This window comes from Homarus americanus, unplaced genomic scaffold, assembly GCF_018991925.1.
Source record: "Homarus americanus isolate GMGI-L3 unplaced genomic scaffold, GMGI_Hamer_2.0 scaffold39618, whole genome shotgun sequence".
In the NCBI taxonomy this organism is placed as follows: domain Eukaryota; kingdom Metazoa; phylum Arthropoda; class Malacostraca; order Decapoda; family Nephropidae; genus Homarus; species Homarus americanus.
The window spans coordinates 454,306-471,331 of record NW_024716984.1 but is presented as its reverse complement, the minus strand read 5'-3'; the positions used below and the strand labels follow the sequence as shown (position 1 = coordinate 471,331).

The following is a 17,026-nucleotide window of genomic DNA, read 5'->3' as shown; positions in this document are numbered from 1 at the left end:
GGACATATGATACTTACCGCTGGTATGCCCCAGGTGCATCCTCTACACTTCGTGACATTGAATCTCAACAGCCATTTCTTCGACCATTCCTGAGCTCACAGAAATCCTTCTGCAGCTCTTCACAGTCCTTCTTGGTTCTTCCCGAAATAACTTGGCGTCATCGCAAACATTTGTATGGAGGAGTGTACAACGTCAGGCATGTCATTTATGAAACAAACAAACAACAGCGGGCCCAATACACTGCCCTGTGGTCCCCCGCTAGGACAGGTACTGATGATGATTTCGTGCCATTAATCACCACACACACACGGTAATGCAGAGGGAACAGCATAAGAAGCTCCTGCAGGACTTGAAACGGAAGAGGAGGAGTCAAGGAGGAACGGGGACAGGTGTACATAGGTTATATTCAGGGGGAGGGTAGTGGAAGCAAGTGTGCCGACACAGAGCCAGGGGGCAGCAGTTCACCCTCCACCCGGGGGTTTCTTTCTTAACTCAAGCAACACAAGCTCCCCTCCTTGTCTTACTTATACTTCTCTTGTCTTAGTTCCTTCAATTGTTCTTTCTACTTACTTCAGTTCAATGGTTACTTCATAACCTCAGTTCTTTGGTAGTTTGATTGTGCAAGTGTTACAGTAACGTAGTTGGTGTGCTTTGAGTGAAGTATTTTTACGTCCTTAACGTCCCTTTGAAACGTTGTTGTTCGTTATCAACAGTCAGTGAGCCTTCCTCACTCACACAGGTCCCTATCGCAGCCTAGGCCGTGTCTGTAGCGTGGATGACGCATCCACTAGTCTGGGGCGATGTCTGAATCCCGACCGTCAGAAGCTCCACTACCACCTATGGGCCCCATAGCTGGCCAATCTTCCCCTAATGCTTTGCCCACGTAGACCCCAGATCATCAAGCCCCACAACTACCAGCCCCCATCATTGGTGGACGAGTCCATAGCTCAGTAGGGCTATTTGTGTGGTTATGTTATTCCATCGGAATCCTCGGAGTTTGTTAGAAGGTGCCACGTGGTGATGAGACTCCCATGGCGGCCGCTTGAGTATTGGCCCTGGGGTATTGAGTGTTGTACTGGCAAGTGACACTGGTTTTAATGGTGCTAAGGTGCTGTGAGAGTTTATGTGTGTTGTTGTTTGTGTACATCCAGTTGTGGTGTAAGTAAATTGAGCCTGAGGGCATGGTACCAGGAGTTCCTATTTTGGTGCATATAACGTCTTTTCTATAACCATTTTTGTGTTTTAATAAACAATGTATTTGTATGTTGGGTCTATTATTCACCTATAGTATTCACCGTTGTTCTTTTCCTAATGCTTGATACTATAATTACATGTACCATGAGTTTTCAGGCCACGCTACCTGAGGTAGCGTGGACGCGAGAGAAAGGCCTGGGTCCTTCATTTACAAATGTCCGACTTCCAAACGCCCGCCAATGTGAACGGGGTTAAACTTGAAATTCACAGTATATTATTTACCTGATGACTTATTTTTTATTTTCATTTACTGTATTTTGTCATTCAATTTCTTTTGTCTTAAATTGAGTGATTTTAGATGTATATAAGGACCTAGGCTATGATATATTGAGATTTTAAACATTGTTCTGTAGTACGGTTTGCACATAGCATGTGTTCTGACTTACGAACAAATCTGACTTAAGAACGTCCTCAAAAACGGAACCCATTCGTAACCCGGGGACCCCCTGTAATTGTTGTATTTTCTTCCTGTCAATGTGTCAAGTACTGTAGAGTGAGTAACAAGCAGCAAAATTTGATTCTCAACAAACGGGAGCCAATTTCCCATACAATATCAAATTAAAAGCAAAGATGTATTCTGCCCCCAAAATTTCAACCCCATAGACCAGCTATAAACTGAGTTGTTCTCCAGCCTAAAGAATTTCAACTCCCAAACCTAACTTTATGTTATTAATCTTGATGGACACTGGTGTGACAGCTATACAGCAAGGTTAGGTCAATTAGGTTCATAAACTTACATTTTTGTAAAGTAAGCAGTCAAGATAATAAATTTAACTTTTAGTTCAACTGTAATTTAGAAGATTGGTTAACTTAACTGAAATTTGGCCAAATAACCTGTTTAACATCATATCATAAGTGCTGACATGACAACATTGTGTCCTGGCATCAACTTCAGCAGCTACAGGTTACACGATACATAAAGGACCTCCAGCACCAGGCCAGAGGTCCCTATAATGTTACTAATGTAGTGAAGATGATTACTACTGTAATGCAGTGCATACAGTATGGAGTATTTATGTGGGTATATCATAGGTTTGCAGGTACAGTATCTACCACTTAAGTTTGCTAGCCATTCAGACGGTCAATCTGTTTTTTGCAACTTTGTTATGATCTTCATTGTCCAGTTTTAAGGTTGAGGAGAACAAGCAACACATATTTCATTTTTTTCTTTTACAATTTAATCTGCAGGAAACTTGTTGGGTTTTAGTCTTATGGGCATGACCTGTGGTCGACCCCACCAGGTCGGACATAATTCCTGGCTGCTCACTTCCGCTGCAGCCCGTCCACAATGGGTGGCCTCCAACAGAATTTTCTTTAAGGGCTTAATTAACAATGCTGAACTTGTTTGAGAGGACTCAGTACATCTTCTGATACCTTCTTTCACAGTTTCTGGGGCCTTCTGCATAGGATCATGGGTGACACTCCTGTCAACATCATCCTTTAGAATTACTGAGGTTTTTTGTGAAGCATCCTGGGTCCCGCTACATTTAATGTCGTCCTTCAGAGCATCTGCACTTCCCCTCCAAGGATCCTGTTGGATAATCTTTCCTATTCTCTCATCTAGAACCTCCTTCAGGTAACTTTTAGGAATACCTGTACCAGTATCCCTGTTACTGATGCTGGTGACTGGCGGACCTGCCATTGTGACATCCTTCATATCAACATCATTACTCAAGTCACCCACAAGGCCAAGTTGTGTGGTGCGTCACCTGTATATCTAAATTACTGGAGGTTCGAGCTTCTGTTGTGAATGACAGAAATTGAGGCCTCAGGGAAAAATGTTCATGTGAGGACAGATGAGTGCCGAGTACTGGAAGAAAATTAAGTGGTGTGTTGGGGACAGGCTGATGTTCACTGTGTTTAGTGTAAGTCCTGGGAGAAAACTGATCACATAATGAATGTGACTCAGACTTAGCATCAACAGATAGTGTAATAGTACCTGGAGAAGGTAGACTGTTAGCATAATGGACACATTGAGTATCTAGGGTAAGTTTAGTATTTATGACAAGGCAAGTGGTTGGAGCAGGTTGACTGGTTGGAGCAGCTTGACTGGTTGGAACAGCTTGATTGGTTGGAGCAGCTTGATTGGTTGGTACAGCTTGATTGATTGGAGCAGCTTGACTGGTTGGAGCAGGTTGACTGGTTGGAACAGGTTGATTGGTTGGAGCAGGTTGACTGGTTGGACCAGTTTGATTGGTTGGGGGAGGGTGTGGAGATGGTTTAACACGAGGGTCACAATGATCTTCACTTATTGCTCCACCATTTCCTACACTCTCTTTTGAGCAAAAATTTTCAGTAAGAGTAGAAGTGTTTTCCTTAATATTTTGAGGCCCTGAGATTTCAGCAGTGTCAGCAAACTTTGGAGAAATTGAAGTGTCAGCAGACTTTGGAGAAGTTGAAGTGTCAGCAGACTTTGGAGAAGTTGAAGTGTCAGCAGACTTTGGAGAAGTTGAAGTGTCAGCAGACTTTGGAGAAGTTGAAGTGTCAGCAGACTTTGGAGAAGTTGAAGTGTCAGCAGACTTTGGAGAAGTTGAAGTGTCAGCAGACTTGGAAGTTGAAGTGTCAGCAGACTTTGGAGAAGAAGTGTCAGCAGACTTTGAGAAATTGAAGTGTCAGCAGACTTTGGCATAGTTGAAGTGTCAGCAGACTCTGGAGGAGAAGTTGAAGTGTCAGCAGACTCTGGAGGAGAAGTTGAAGTGTCAGCAGACTCTGGAGGAGAAGTTGAAGTGTCAGCAGACTCTGGAGGAGAAGTTGAAGTGTCAGCAGACTCTGGAGGAGAAGCACTAAATGTCTTATCCAAGGATGATGTAGTGCCTAGTGATGGAGAAGCATTAACACCCTCACATTTGTGGTTCTTGAGAGACACCTTGTGGGTGTATGCAACACCACACATGGAACAGTGGAAGGGTTTCTCACCAGTGTGGAGTCTCATGTGCACTTGGACGTGATCCTGCCGATTAAAACCTCGGCCACATATGATACACTTGAAAGGTTTCTCGCCAGTGTGAATGCGAACGTGAGATAAATACCTGTGACGTCGGTTCTTGGGGAACACTTTGTTACATGTTTCACATTTGTACTCCTGGGTCTTCTTTATGACTCTGAGCCATGTAAGTGTGGTCGACATGGCCCTGAGAGCTGATCATTTCCTTGTCAGCCTCCTTCCTTGGTTGCCAGCGTTGCAGATGACACTCACTTTCTGAATCAACTGTTTAATTGCCTGAGGTTCCTTGTATATATCATGATTGTGCTTTGTAATGTTCTCAAGAGCTAACCAGGCAGGTTCACTGAAAGGCAGAGTCCTCAACACCTCAGGAGAAAATGTAGGACATGGCCAATTGTCTTCTGGTAAAGTGTCCTCTATGGAAACATCCTGCTGCTGTTGGTCCACCTGGCACAGTGGACTACTTAGGTCTCTTACTTCTGTCTCTGATCCTCTCTTAGTCTTTTTGGCTGGACTCAAGAGCAAAGCTTCAGTGCGAGAGCTTCTTGAAGGTAAAGAGCAAAGTTTTGAGTCCCTTGAAGATAAATTGTCAGAACAAAACCTTTTGAAGTGCAAGGGATCAATTTCTGGGTTTCTCGAAGACAGGGAGTCTATGTGGATATATTTTGAAGAACTTCCTGAGCCTGAGGGGTCGATATTAGACCTTGCTGAACCTGAGGGATCAATGTTTGAGTTGCTAGGTGATAAGGAACCAGTACTAGAGCTGTCTAATATGCAATCGAGATGAGCTCTTGAGAACAGGGTACTGCACTGAAATCTCCCTGGAGACATATGGTCCAGACTTGATCCTCCTACACATGAAGTATCACTATGAGAGACTCCAGAATTATCAGATTTGAGTTGGTCCTGGGAGGTATATGTGTTCTCTGAGCCATGACCAGGGAAGGACATGGTGGGTTCAGAGCCATGATCAGGGAAGGACATGGTGGGTTCAGAGCCATGACCAGGGAAGGACATGGTGGGTTCAGAGCCATGACCAGGGAAGGACATGGTGGGTTCAGAGCCATGACCAGGGAAGGACATGGTGGGTTCAGAGCCACGATCAGGGAAGACATGGTGGGTTCAGAGCCATGACCAGGGAAGGACATGGTGGGTTCAGAGCCATGACCAGGGAAGGACATGGTGGGTTCAGAGCCATGATCAGGGAAGGACATGGTGGGTTCAGAGCCATGACCAGGGAAGGACATGGTGGGTTCAGAGCCTTGACCAGGGAAGGACATGGTGGGTTCAGGGGTTAGTGGGATCATGGGTTCTGTCTTGATATAAGTCTTGTTGGCGTAGAGTGAGGGGTTGACACCACTACCTTCTGCCTCAGCATCTCTGCCATGTATATCCTGTCAAGGTAAAAAAATCCTAGTAACTGAAATTTAAAACAAGAAAATGAAAAGTAAAAATGTTGAGGCAAATCTTTGAGTTATGGAGAAATGTGCATCGCCCAGTACTGTACAGTGCAGTGCTACACAAATGCTAAGACGACAACACACACTCTGTAAGTAAACTGTTGTCTTTCTGAGGACAAATGTTGAAATGATACTAAACGGTAAAACAAAATTATGCATTTTAAGGAAAAATTTCAAAGTAAAACAAACTTTTAAGGAATCAGGTGACAGTACAAGTATATAAACAATAGCAAACAGTAAGTTAATTTAACCAAGAATACCACAAGAAAGATGGCAGTAGTTTATTTAATGAAACATTCAAGGTTTCTCAGAATAATGTACCTGTACTGTATAATTATACAGTACACTGCCTTACAAATTTTCATAAAGATTACACAAATGCTTGTACAGTAAAGCACTGTACCTGTATTACAACAGTACCATTGTGTTGACTAGTTAATGCTGCTCTTGTAATACAGTATTGTATGATCATTGACACTAAAAATCTATAAGGTATAGTGTATAATTTTTCTTTGAAACTCTGTATGTATGTCTTAAAAATAAAATTAAATTCAAAATATGTAAATCAATAAATAAGATGCAATTAAATGATAAGAGGTCGGAAGATAACACACACATACAGTACAGACAGCAACAACCTGGTTTTATTTGTGTCCTCTCTGAGGCTGTGGCTTCCAAAAACACAACAAGAGGTGGTACAGTTCCCATTGAAAGATATAATTGTGTGTTTAATCATCTTTAAGTAATTTATAAGGAATACATAAACAATCTTGTTGAAGTATTAAACATGTTTAACTCACCTTATGTTCCTGGTGCAGAAAATGGAAGGTAGAGAACATTGTACAGTACTGTACTTAACTCTAAATTACTTCTGTAACCCGACACTAATGTCTGCCACAGAAAACTCTAAATCTTATAACAGTAACTTCTCTAAACATCTTAACATCTGACTAATTCAAGAGCAATTCATCTAAAGCCTTAACTTTGCTGCAGTAAGCATAAATTCTCTAAAAGCAAAAGCTAACTTCTGTTTGTAATAATACAAAAATAGAGGAATTTGTTTTTCAACCGGTAATGTTGAATAATTGCAAGAGTTCCAAGTGGCTGGAAGAAGCTTAGGGAGCTGTCATCTTCTCATTGTGTGAAAGGAAAGATATATGCAACTGAGGTTGACGTACAGTACATAGGCTGGAGTGAGTTGAAATGAGAAGTTTGAGGCAGATGTGCAATGTAACAGTGAAAGACAGGAAACATTGGTCAGAGCTACTATGGCATCTGGGTATTGAGGATACAGTACAGAAATTGAAAAAAAAATTCAGTAGAGGCAGACCAAGATGGTTTAGGCAGATAGAGAGTATGGATGAGATCAACCGGGTCAAGAGATACACAAGTCTATATGTGGAGGGAGGAGAGCCAAGAATAACATGGGGAGAGGTTGTATTAATGATGGTCGAGTTAGAAACCTGACGAGAGACTGAGAGAGACCGTGCAGCATGAAGAGCTGCCATTAGGTAACTACAGCTAACCTGTGCAAGTGGAAAATGGATGTAAAACAATGATGATGATGATGCTGACACACTTGACTCCTGTGTTTGAGCAGTAATTGGAAGGAAGACCAATGACGGAACTAATTTTTTATATCTGGATGTGTCTACCATTATTTTTTTGGATAAATAAAACTCTCAAGAGTCAGCTCCTGGAAGCACAGTTTATTCTCTTTCAGAAATGTTGATTACAAATGATGAACCACATGGCCGCCCCCCAGGTCATCAGCCCATTAGGTCATTTGCCCTTATTCCCAGGTCCTTCTGGTCATCAGCCCTTTCCCCAGGTCCTCCAGGTCATTAACCATTATTCTTATAAGTCCTAAAACCCTAAATCCATACTCTTAGGTCCTAAAACACACAAGTCCTTATATCCTGGCTCCAAACTCTAGTGCACCTCAGTAAGTGAACCACCAAGGTCTGACAACCACTTTTACTGTTACCTCAGAGGATTCTGTTAATAAGTTATTCTGTATGTTGAAAACTTGCCACATGTTGGTAGAGTTGACACATTAGATGCACATAGCCACAGCATCAAAGAGATACCTGTATAAATAAAATAAAATATTGCACTAAGCAACATAATATGTCAATCTAAGAAAATAAAGGACATTGCAACCTAATAAGTCACTTAAATTCAACAGAATATTGCACTATGCACAACGAGAAGTCATCTGAATTCAACACAACATGTAACTTGAGTGAAATTATTGTATACTATAGAACATCTATATTGATCAATGCTGTACTAAGCAATACATAGCCGAGCACTTCATCCTGGACAAGTCATCTGGTGAACCTTGCCATCACTGTCAACTACTGTACTGTAACCTGGAAGACTGACCTAAAAAACCTCTAGGCAGAATTATAACCCCAAGGTCTCGTTCTACTGGAAGGACATTTTTTACGACCACAGTCAGAGCGGACCAGAATGGCCTCCAACACTAACACTGGACCGTTTACTTAAAGACTGGGATGATGATACTACCTTAATGATCAGTCACAATGGAATAAAAATTCAGCTCGGAATTTCAACCCTTGAATGTGTTATGACTAGGCTGGAATACTCTTAATGTACAGTACTGGAATGGTAATGCAAGAATGGCTTAATTCCTGGATGATTGCCCTTGAAAATACAATACAGTATAGTCTCTGGAAGGAACAACTCAACTGGGATGACTTAACTGCAATAACAACACTACAGTATAATGATTTACTACCCTGGAATGGTACCAATAGCTTAACTTGTTGGGTTGCAAAGATATTACAATGACTGAGTACAATGAACAACTCACTGTGCTGATATGATATACTTAACTGATAATAAAATAATATAATAACTAAAAAGACTTATTATTAGACTGGAATGATATATTTGGCTGGAATGATTATCAAGAATGATGACGTTAACTGGAGTGATCACCAGCAGATGATAAGTGGTTGTCAGTAAGTCCCACTTGGAGGTCTCAGAATAAATGTGGTGGTGTTACTATATACTGTCATGCCCCTGGCTACTGTCATGCCCTTGGGTATAGTCACACCCTGGTACTGTCATGCCCCTGGCTACTGTTATGCCCCTGGGTATTGTCACACCCCTGGGTACTGTCATGACCCTGTAAGTCATGCCCCTGGGTACTGTCATGCCCCTGGTGGTGGTGGTGGGGAGGTAGTAGGTGGCAGGGTAGGGAGGCACGATGACCAGTTGACCCCCATGCTGAGTCTCGCCCTCACATCCCAGTTTAATATTGTTTAATCACAGCAGTGGCTATAGTACTTGTATCATGGTAACATCAGTTTTTGTATCATGGTACCATCAGTGGCTATAGTACTTGTATCATGGTACCATCAGTGGCTATAGTACTTGTATCATGGTACCATCAGTGGCTATAGTATCTGCATTATGGTAGCATCAGGTTTAAGTACAATGGTTTGAGAACAGGGACTGATTAAGATGTGTAGAAGTTTTCTATTTTAAGTACAAGGATGGAGAGTGAGGGCGAGGGGGCAGGGGGTGTAGGGGGCGGATCCCTACAGTAGTTGAGCAGGACGCATTTTGTTAGCACACGCGTCACTAACACCTGCTAGGTACACAAAATAGACTCTCAAACATACATACACTTGGGCAAACACATGCAGCAGCCGCTAAACTGGCAGCAGCAGCAGCAGCGATATTTTGTCTTCCGTACAATTAATAAAAATTACGGTAAGTTTTACACAACGGGGCACACCGCTCCAAGTGGATGTGCCTGATCCGCTGTGGGACACGACCTGTACAGACAGCTCCCTATTTGGGGAATAACTGTACTGAATGAACCAATTTTTTTCTCCCAATAAGGGTTAAGTGATACACTTGCTGTTTACAATTAAAGTGAACTTAATGGCTAATGAACTTCCGTGACAACCAGTGTAAATACTCTTATATACGTCAAGTTAAGTACCAAGGCAGCGTGAGTGTGTGGTGTGGTGGACCTCCCGCACCCCATACCAAGCCTACCTCAGACCTGGTCTCTTCTCTCTCTCTCTCTCTCTCTCTCTCTCCTAACCCTTCACTCCCACTCAATATAAACATTAACAAAATAATACATTATACATAAAAAATAGTGCGGGAGAGCACAGCCTTGGGGCAGTGGGACAGAGGCAACACTCCAATGTTTACATCATCCCTGTCAGCCATGTTGGGGAGTCAGGAGCTAAACTGGCAATAAATAAAATAGGTAACATGGAGAGCCTCACCTCTGCCCCATGCCAGGCTGTCGGACCCTCACTGATTGAAACTGAGATCGGTGACTTAGAAAGGGTGCAATTTGAAACACTTAAAACTTAATGGGGTGCAACTGAGACAGGTGCAACTATACATAGGTATTGTGGTGTGGGTGAGGCGCTGCTTTCAACCACACACGGGTGGGTCTCTTCCTCCATTTGTTTACAAGTGGTAACCGAGTCTATTTAAATTGTTTGCCTTGGCACAGGTATTGGTCATGTTTACCTTCTACCCACTTTGACTTTCCCAAAGAAATCAGGGTGAGCTTCTCATATAACTGACTACATTGAACACTAAACTAAACAACATCACTTCTAGAACTGAGGCTGGGTCATGGAACTCTTGTGTGGCATAAGGCAACTTCTCACATAACAACCAAATTAATAATTGACTCTCAGGGAACCAGAATGACAAAAAGTATATCTCTTGCTGTGTTATGGATGAAAATATGTTTATAATGTAAGAAACAAAACAACTGACTTTAGAGACTGTGGGGACGACACAACAGAATTCTCTTGTTCCATAGTGAGTGTGAACAGATGGTACCAGCAGCAGAGAGGGGTTGGTGGAGGAGGACCTGACCTGTGTGTGGCCAGGCAGGTCAGCTCTCACCCGGTGCGTAAGGAGAACCTTCAGGAGCAGGTGAGACATCCCTTCACTCATGGTTCAATACACCATTGACAGCTGGGAGGGGCAAACCTCCTCCATACACTTATAAAACCAAAAAAGCTGTACACAAAATAATAGACACACCAGTAAAATTATTATAACATATAACAACCTGACTCAAAATATTCTAAATGCTGCAATAACATAAAATAAAGATGATCTGCGACACAAGGGACATAACACTAGCTGGGAGCTCAGTGTCTCGTGCGGCATGGATGTGTTGGGGGACATAAGGACAGTGGAGTACAGTACAGGCAGAGGAGTGTCTTGTAGTACTGTACAGAGGTCAAGTCAAAATAAAAAATGGAGATGAACCAAGGGAAAAATGAGAGAAAACCACACCACTACATGTTGTAATTTAAGAGAAGTTCTCATAAGACTTAAACCTTTCATGGCCTGAGCGATGAGCCTAAGTCTGTTCTGTGTGTGTGTGTGTGTGTGTGTGTGTGATCAACAGCCTGTCAATGAGGCAGTTTGATGAAGTTTCTTGATACCAACAAGAAAATTGTGACTGCAAGTATTATAAGACTGTGACTGCAAGAATCAGTTTTGGGACTCGAATCTGTCCTCTGCTTTTGCTGAGCTGAGAGACAGCAAAATTTTGGGATCAACCCAGCTTAATAATATTGTATTAAGAGATTCAGTCCTGTAAATGTGTAGTTAAGGTCCTGCATGACTATCAGGGTAAATAAGAGCTTGAGAGACCCACATGACTGTCAGGGTAAATGAGAGCTAGAGGGACCCACATGACTGTCAGGGTAAATGAGAGCTAGAGAGACCCACATGACTGTCAGGGTAAATGAGAGCTAGAGACCCACATGACTGTCAGGGTAAATGAGAGCTAGAGGGACCCACACGAGATTCATAATACAGTGCTGGGTGTGGTGGCCCAGTACATCTACCAGGAAGAGGATGACGGTTCAACAAGACAAAAGAAATAAAACTGTGATGACATGTGAGTGTTTGAGAGCTGAGGGAAGATGCTCCTATGTTGTGGCATGAAATGTGTTGTGAGTGAAGTACTGTTTAGTATTTAATAGATGGAATACATCCTGAGGGCATAGCCAGAAGACTGTCTAGAGGCACATGAAAAACTTTGGGAATGTCCACGAAGAAATAGAACAGAAGACACATTAGATGAACATTAAGAGAAGTGAGTAGACAAGTGGGAACTAACATGAATAACTGGAAAGACAATGTTTTTAATTATGATCCAAGTATGGAAATTAACAGTGTTTTGTAGAGAGGCCAGCAGGAGGGAACAGGAGGCAAGGAATGTTTTTATTAATCACAAACAAAGGGACAGCCAGGGGCAGATCCAGGAATATCAAAAGAGGGGTCCAAGAAGTTGTGGGTAGGGGAACCTGGAGAGCACAGTGAACCCACCCAGCTTTTAGGACAATAAGCCCCCTTACCTTGACTCAGTAGCATGGCCAATTTGAGGCCATTTTTAAGTCATGTGCAATTGATATTAGAAGATACTCTGAAGTCAAAAGAAAATACTGTTTAAAATACAAAAAAGCCTTTGTAGAATACTGCATTAAAGAAAAAATATTGGAATTTTCTGATGAAAATGGGGGTCCGGACCTACAGGACCCCCTTCCTGGATCTGCCCTTGGACAACTTTAGTGAATATATTTGACACTGACACTTATCTGATCTCACTTCACTTTTGTTAAATAAAAATAAATACTGCTATGTGTTTTTTAAGGTCAAGACCGAGAGAAGAAAACTCTTTCATTAGACAAACACAAGGAAATTATACTGCAGGTTTCTGGTGAAGTGTCCATATTTATTAAGACAAAAGCAAGAGCAGTGTTCCATGTGTGTGAGCAGAGCCGTTGTACCTGGCAAGACAGGACTCCCAAGATGGCGGGCACAGGTGAGGACTAAGTTATCTCTGTCTTCAACCCATAACTATTTCCCTCTGTCAAAACCTAGATGTACAAAGACTCCATCCTAAGTTTGTCTTAAGTCTTAGGAGGTTAAGTCTTTGTTTTGACTAGTGTTGACTGTACTGGGTGCCAAGGAGGGAAGGTTGAGGAGGTAAGGTGTTGTGGAGGTAATACAGTACTGACCTTCCTGTGTAGTTCAATAGGGACTGTGAGGGGACACAAACCTGTATGTAGAGAGCTTGATATTGTATTGGACTTTATAACCTGAAGTTCATGATGGGTGTGTTGCCCTGGTGCGCCATGAGACATGAGGAAGGTACTGAATGATTCAACCAAAATTACAATACAAGACGGACAATTTAACCCGAACTCCCTGTCAGGTTGTACCGGCCTGGGGAAGGTCGGGTCACACGGGAGGAGTGCCGAGGTCAACACATGTCCGAACACAATCCTGAACCATTAATTCTATTTTCTGTGGTTTATAAGGATAAGGTACAAAATAAATTCTCTAAAAAATAATGTAAAAAAAAAAGGAAACTGCCAATAATGGTGCCGGCTTAAAAACTAATTAAAGATTCTCCTATCACAGTTTGTGTTGTAGAAAAGGAAATCAATAAATATACAATTATAGAATATATATAAAAAAAATGATCATTACGCTAAAAACCATAATAACTGGTACAGTACAGTACAGTAAACTAAGGGAAACAAACCCAGAATACACTCGGGAGCCAGTGGAAGCGTCCTATATTTAAGTACACACAAGCTTTGGTAAGAAGTCTTTGGGGCCAGAGGTGTCCACTCTGACGTCTAGTGTTGCGACTTAAGTACATAACAATGACTAAAAAAAAAAAAAATAAAAAAATAAAAAAAAATATTCTCCGCACATGATTGGTAGTACAGTAGTAAACACATTACATCTATGACTCGTTTGAACTCAATGGGTTAGTGATTAATGGAACGTTAGTGGTTAAAAAGGTTAGTCATTATAAGGGGACTTTGGTAGCATTTTAACCTGTAATGTCTTTGGACTGGGGAAAATGCTGGGAAGTGCAGCACATTATACTACTAATGTTAATGTCATGCTGCAATTAGGAAGCCCCCAGCCTGAGGCAAGTGGTGGGGCCGTGTTGCTGAGGAGGAGGGACGTGGTGGTGGTGGGGCAGGGTGTGGTCGCCACCGTGCCTCCTCCCCCACCCGCACCATGCCCTCACGCCAGGGTGGTGGCCGAGGTGTTGATGATGAGCGAGAGGTCCCCCTTGGACGGGGCGGTGGGCGCCACTATGTGCTCCTTGAGGCGGTACTTGCGGTTGAAGCCTTTCTGGCAAATGGGGCACTTGAAGCTGTTGGGGGCAGTGTGTAGCCTCTCGTGGCGGCGGCAGGTGCCCGTCTGAACCTCTTGCCACAGTAGCGACAAGGGTAGGTCAGCTTATCCCTGGCCATCCCCAGCAGCTCCTCATTGTAACACCCGGCCTGCAACCACCGCCACACGTCACCTCCTCTGCCCGCACGCCAGCCTAACTTGCTTCTAACTACAAATGCCCAGTATCACTAAGGCTCTACCTGGCTACAACAAGTCACCACTAAGATGCTACCTGGCTCTAATTACACCTGTTGGTCACACTTAGACTCTACCTGGCTCTAAAAACACCTACTAGTCACCACTGAGACTGTACCAGGCTTTAACATCACTTACTGGTCACCACTAGACTCTACCCTATCTTCACTGTTTGTTTTTTTTAGTTCCCAAATGCTCAAACAGATCAACACCAAGACAAACTGGCTCACACTTCTGCACAAGTCACTGGTTCTCACTTACCACAGAGTTCCCCATAAAACCTCTAACAATGCCCACTGATTATAGCCAAGGTTGTAACTGGCTTTCTAACATATGAGGCTCTAACTGCTCTTAAATCCCATCACCAAACCTCTGTTAAGGCATCATCTTTAAAATACAGTTACCATGTGGTAATTATTGTATCCATGTTTTATACTGTGATGAGGTTACTGAATTAACATCTAGACTCTGAATATTGACTTATTTCCCAATTAACAACATGACTCAAGTACTCTAACCAGCTCTACATACAATCAAAAAGTCATTGTTATTGTTACCCTTAGCTCTAAGTTCCAGAGTTAACTACCAACACTCCATCTGGCTCTGTCTCAAAGGTTTTCATAAAACATAATTCCATATAAACTATCTGGTTCTACTTATCACCCAACTACATATAATCCATTTGGCTCTAAATATCTATTAATACCAAAACAGAAGGTCATGATCCAATAAACTATTACTAATAGTGAAAGTGGAACTGGGTCTCATAGGCATGCCTGCCCATTAGGTACAAATGTGGGTATTGTACAACACACTATAAGAAGGTAACATGGCCAGCTCTGCTCTAGACAGCATTCACTTCTCCCGAGCTGTAAACTTAGGTACCCATTTACAGCTGGGTGGACATGTAGTGCACTAACTCTAATTTCTCAAGAGATTATTACCACTGATCTAACTGACATTATAATGTGAACAAGTACTGTGAGCTAATCTATATTCCCTCAGGTGTCAAAATAAATCCCACTAACTTGGTATTACTTTTTTGTGTGCACATTAGCTACTGTTGTTTTAATTTAATCTAATTCCTGGTTCTAACACAACTAATGTTCGTCTAAGTCACACTAATTTCTCACTTAACCTTACTCTAATATCTTGCTCTATCTCACTAATTTCTTCTTCTGACAAAGTTTTGAAAAATATGAAGTGGTGGAAGTCTAGTGAGCAAGAGACAGTTGTTGACCGAGTTTGTGGAACTGACAATGCACTTAGTATTGCCAAGGTCTGTGGGGACACTTTGCCAACAAATTATATACATAATACTGGTGACAGTATTTATTGATATATTATTACATTTACAATTTACTCATGCAAAATAATAGCGCCGGAAAGCCATTGTGGCGCGTTCCGGCACAAATTAAGCATTGCTCTAACAAACTCACTAATTAACTGAAATTTCTCAGGAGTTTGTCTCTCACTTGTCAAACAGATACATTCCCTAACCGGTTTTAATTTCCAATAGATGTTAAGACCAGTGCAGAATTAGACAGTTAATAAAGACTGGTGCCAAAACTAACTGGTCCACAGACTGCTTACAAATGTTCCTCAGTAATCTCATACAGTTTTAACTAGTTACTCAATTGGTCCAGATTATTCAAGTTTAGTGGCTCAGAAAAGTTGTAACAGAGTGTTGTGAGTTCCTGTGAGGTTGTTACCAAAGTTCTAACTGACTGTTTTAGTCCTACAAGGTAACTAATATGCTTCTAACTGGTTGTCACAATGCTCTCGACTGTAGCTGTTCCCTTAAGTTACTATTATAATGATGTGACTTGTGGCAATTTTCACATTTATTATTCAACCAGGATGAACCTCTTAACATTGGTTTTAAATTAGACAAATTAAGATTTAGGCTCGAAATAGGTAAACACTGGTTTGGTAACAGAGTAGTGGATGAATGGAACAAGTTACCAACTATCATCATTAACTCGAATACGCTGGATAGCTTCAAACATAGGTTGGATGGATATATGAGCAATAGGGGTTGGGTGTAAATGGGACTGCCCAGTATGGGCCAATAGGCCCACTGCAGTTTCCTCCATTCTTATGTTCTTATGCAACTCTCTGGCTCACAAACACAGCCAGTGGCCCCTCAGGCAATTTAGTCCATCTATCATACAAGTCTAAGGTGGCCAGCATGAACTACACAAGCTTCCCTGTGGCCGCCTGTAATACTTAGGTGCACAGGTTGCCAGGGGTACCTATTAACCTAACCTAACGAACAATTAATAAAGTCTTTCAACATGTCAGCTGGGGCTAAAAGGTGTGTAACTTGATGTGAGATAAATATCAATCTTTACATGTACAGCATTGTGTTGATGATAAGATACAACAGTGAGTATTGACTCAGTTTGTGTACTTTTAATATTCTAACACTATACTATACTGTACTGTACTGTACTGTACTGTACTGTACAATACTATACTATACTGCACTGTACTATACTGAACTGTACTATACTGTACTGTACTGTACTGTACTGTACTGTACTGTACTGTACTATACTGAACTGTACTATACTGTACTGTACTGTACTATACTGTACTGTACTGTACTGTACTGTGCACTGTACAGTACTATACTATACTGCACTGTACTATACTGAACTGTACTATACTGTACTGTAATTGTACTGTACTGTACTGTACTGTACTGTACTGTACTGTACTGTAATTGTACTATACTGTACTGTACTGTACTGTACTACTGTACTGTACTGTACTGTACTGTACTGTACTGTACTGTACTATACTGAACTGTACTATACTGTACTGTAATTATACTGTACTGTACTGTACTATACTGTACTGTACTGTACTGTACTGTACTGTACTATACTGTACTGCATTTCTGTACCTGTACTATACTGGTGTTACTATGTTGACC

At 41.8% G+C, this 17,026-nt stretch overlaps 1 protein-coding gene across 1 annotated transcript in view; it reads right to left on the bottom strand.

The window, feature by feature from the left end:
• Positions 1-3,494: 3,494 nt before the first annotated feature.
• Positions 3,495-17,026, bottom strand: part of LOC121858769 — a 30,014-nt gene continuing 16,482 nt past the window's right edge. The window contains exons 4-6 of the mRNA XM_042355396.1: positions 5,334-5,592; positions 4,451-5,049; positions 3,495-4,396 (exon numbers count right to left, since the gene is read on the bottom strand). Of these exons, the coding sequence (XP_042211330.1) occupies positions 3,521-4,396; positions 4,451-5,049; positions 5,334-5,592 (1,734 nt within the window). The 3' untranslated portion in view covers positions 3,495-3,520. The remainder of the gene's footprint in view (positions 4,397-4,450; positions 5,050-5,333; positions 5,593-17,026) is intronic.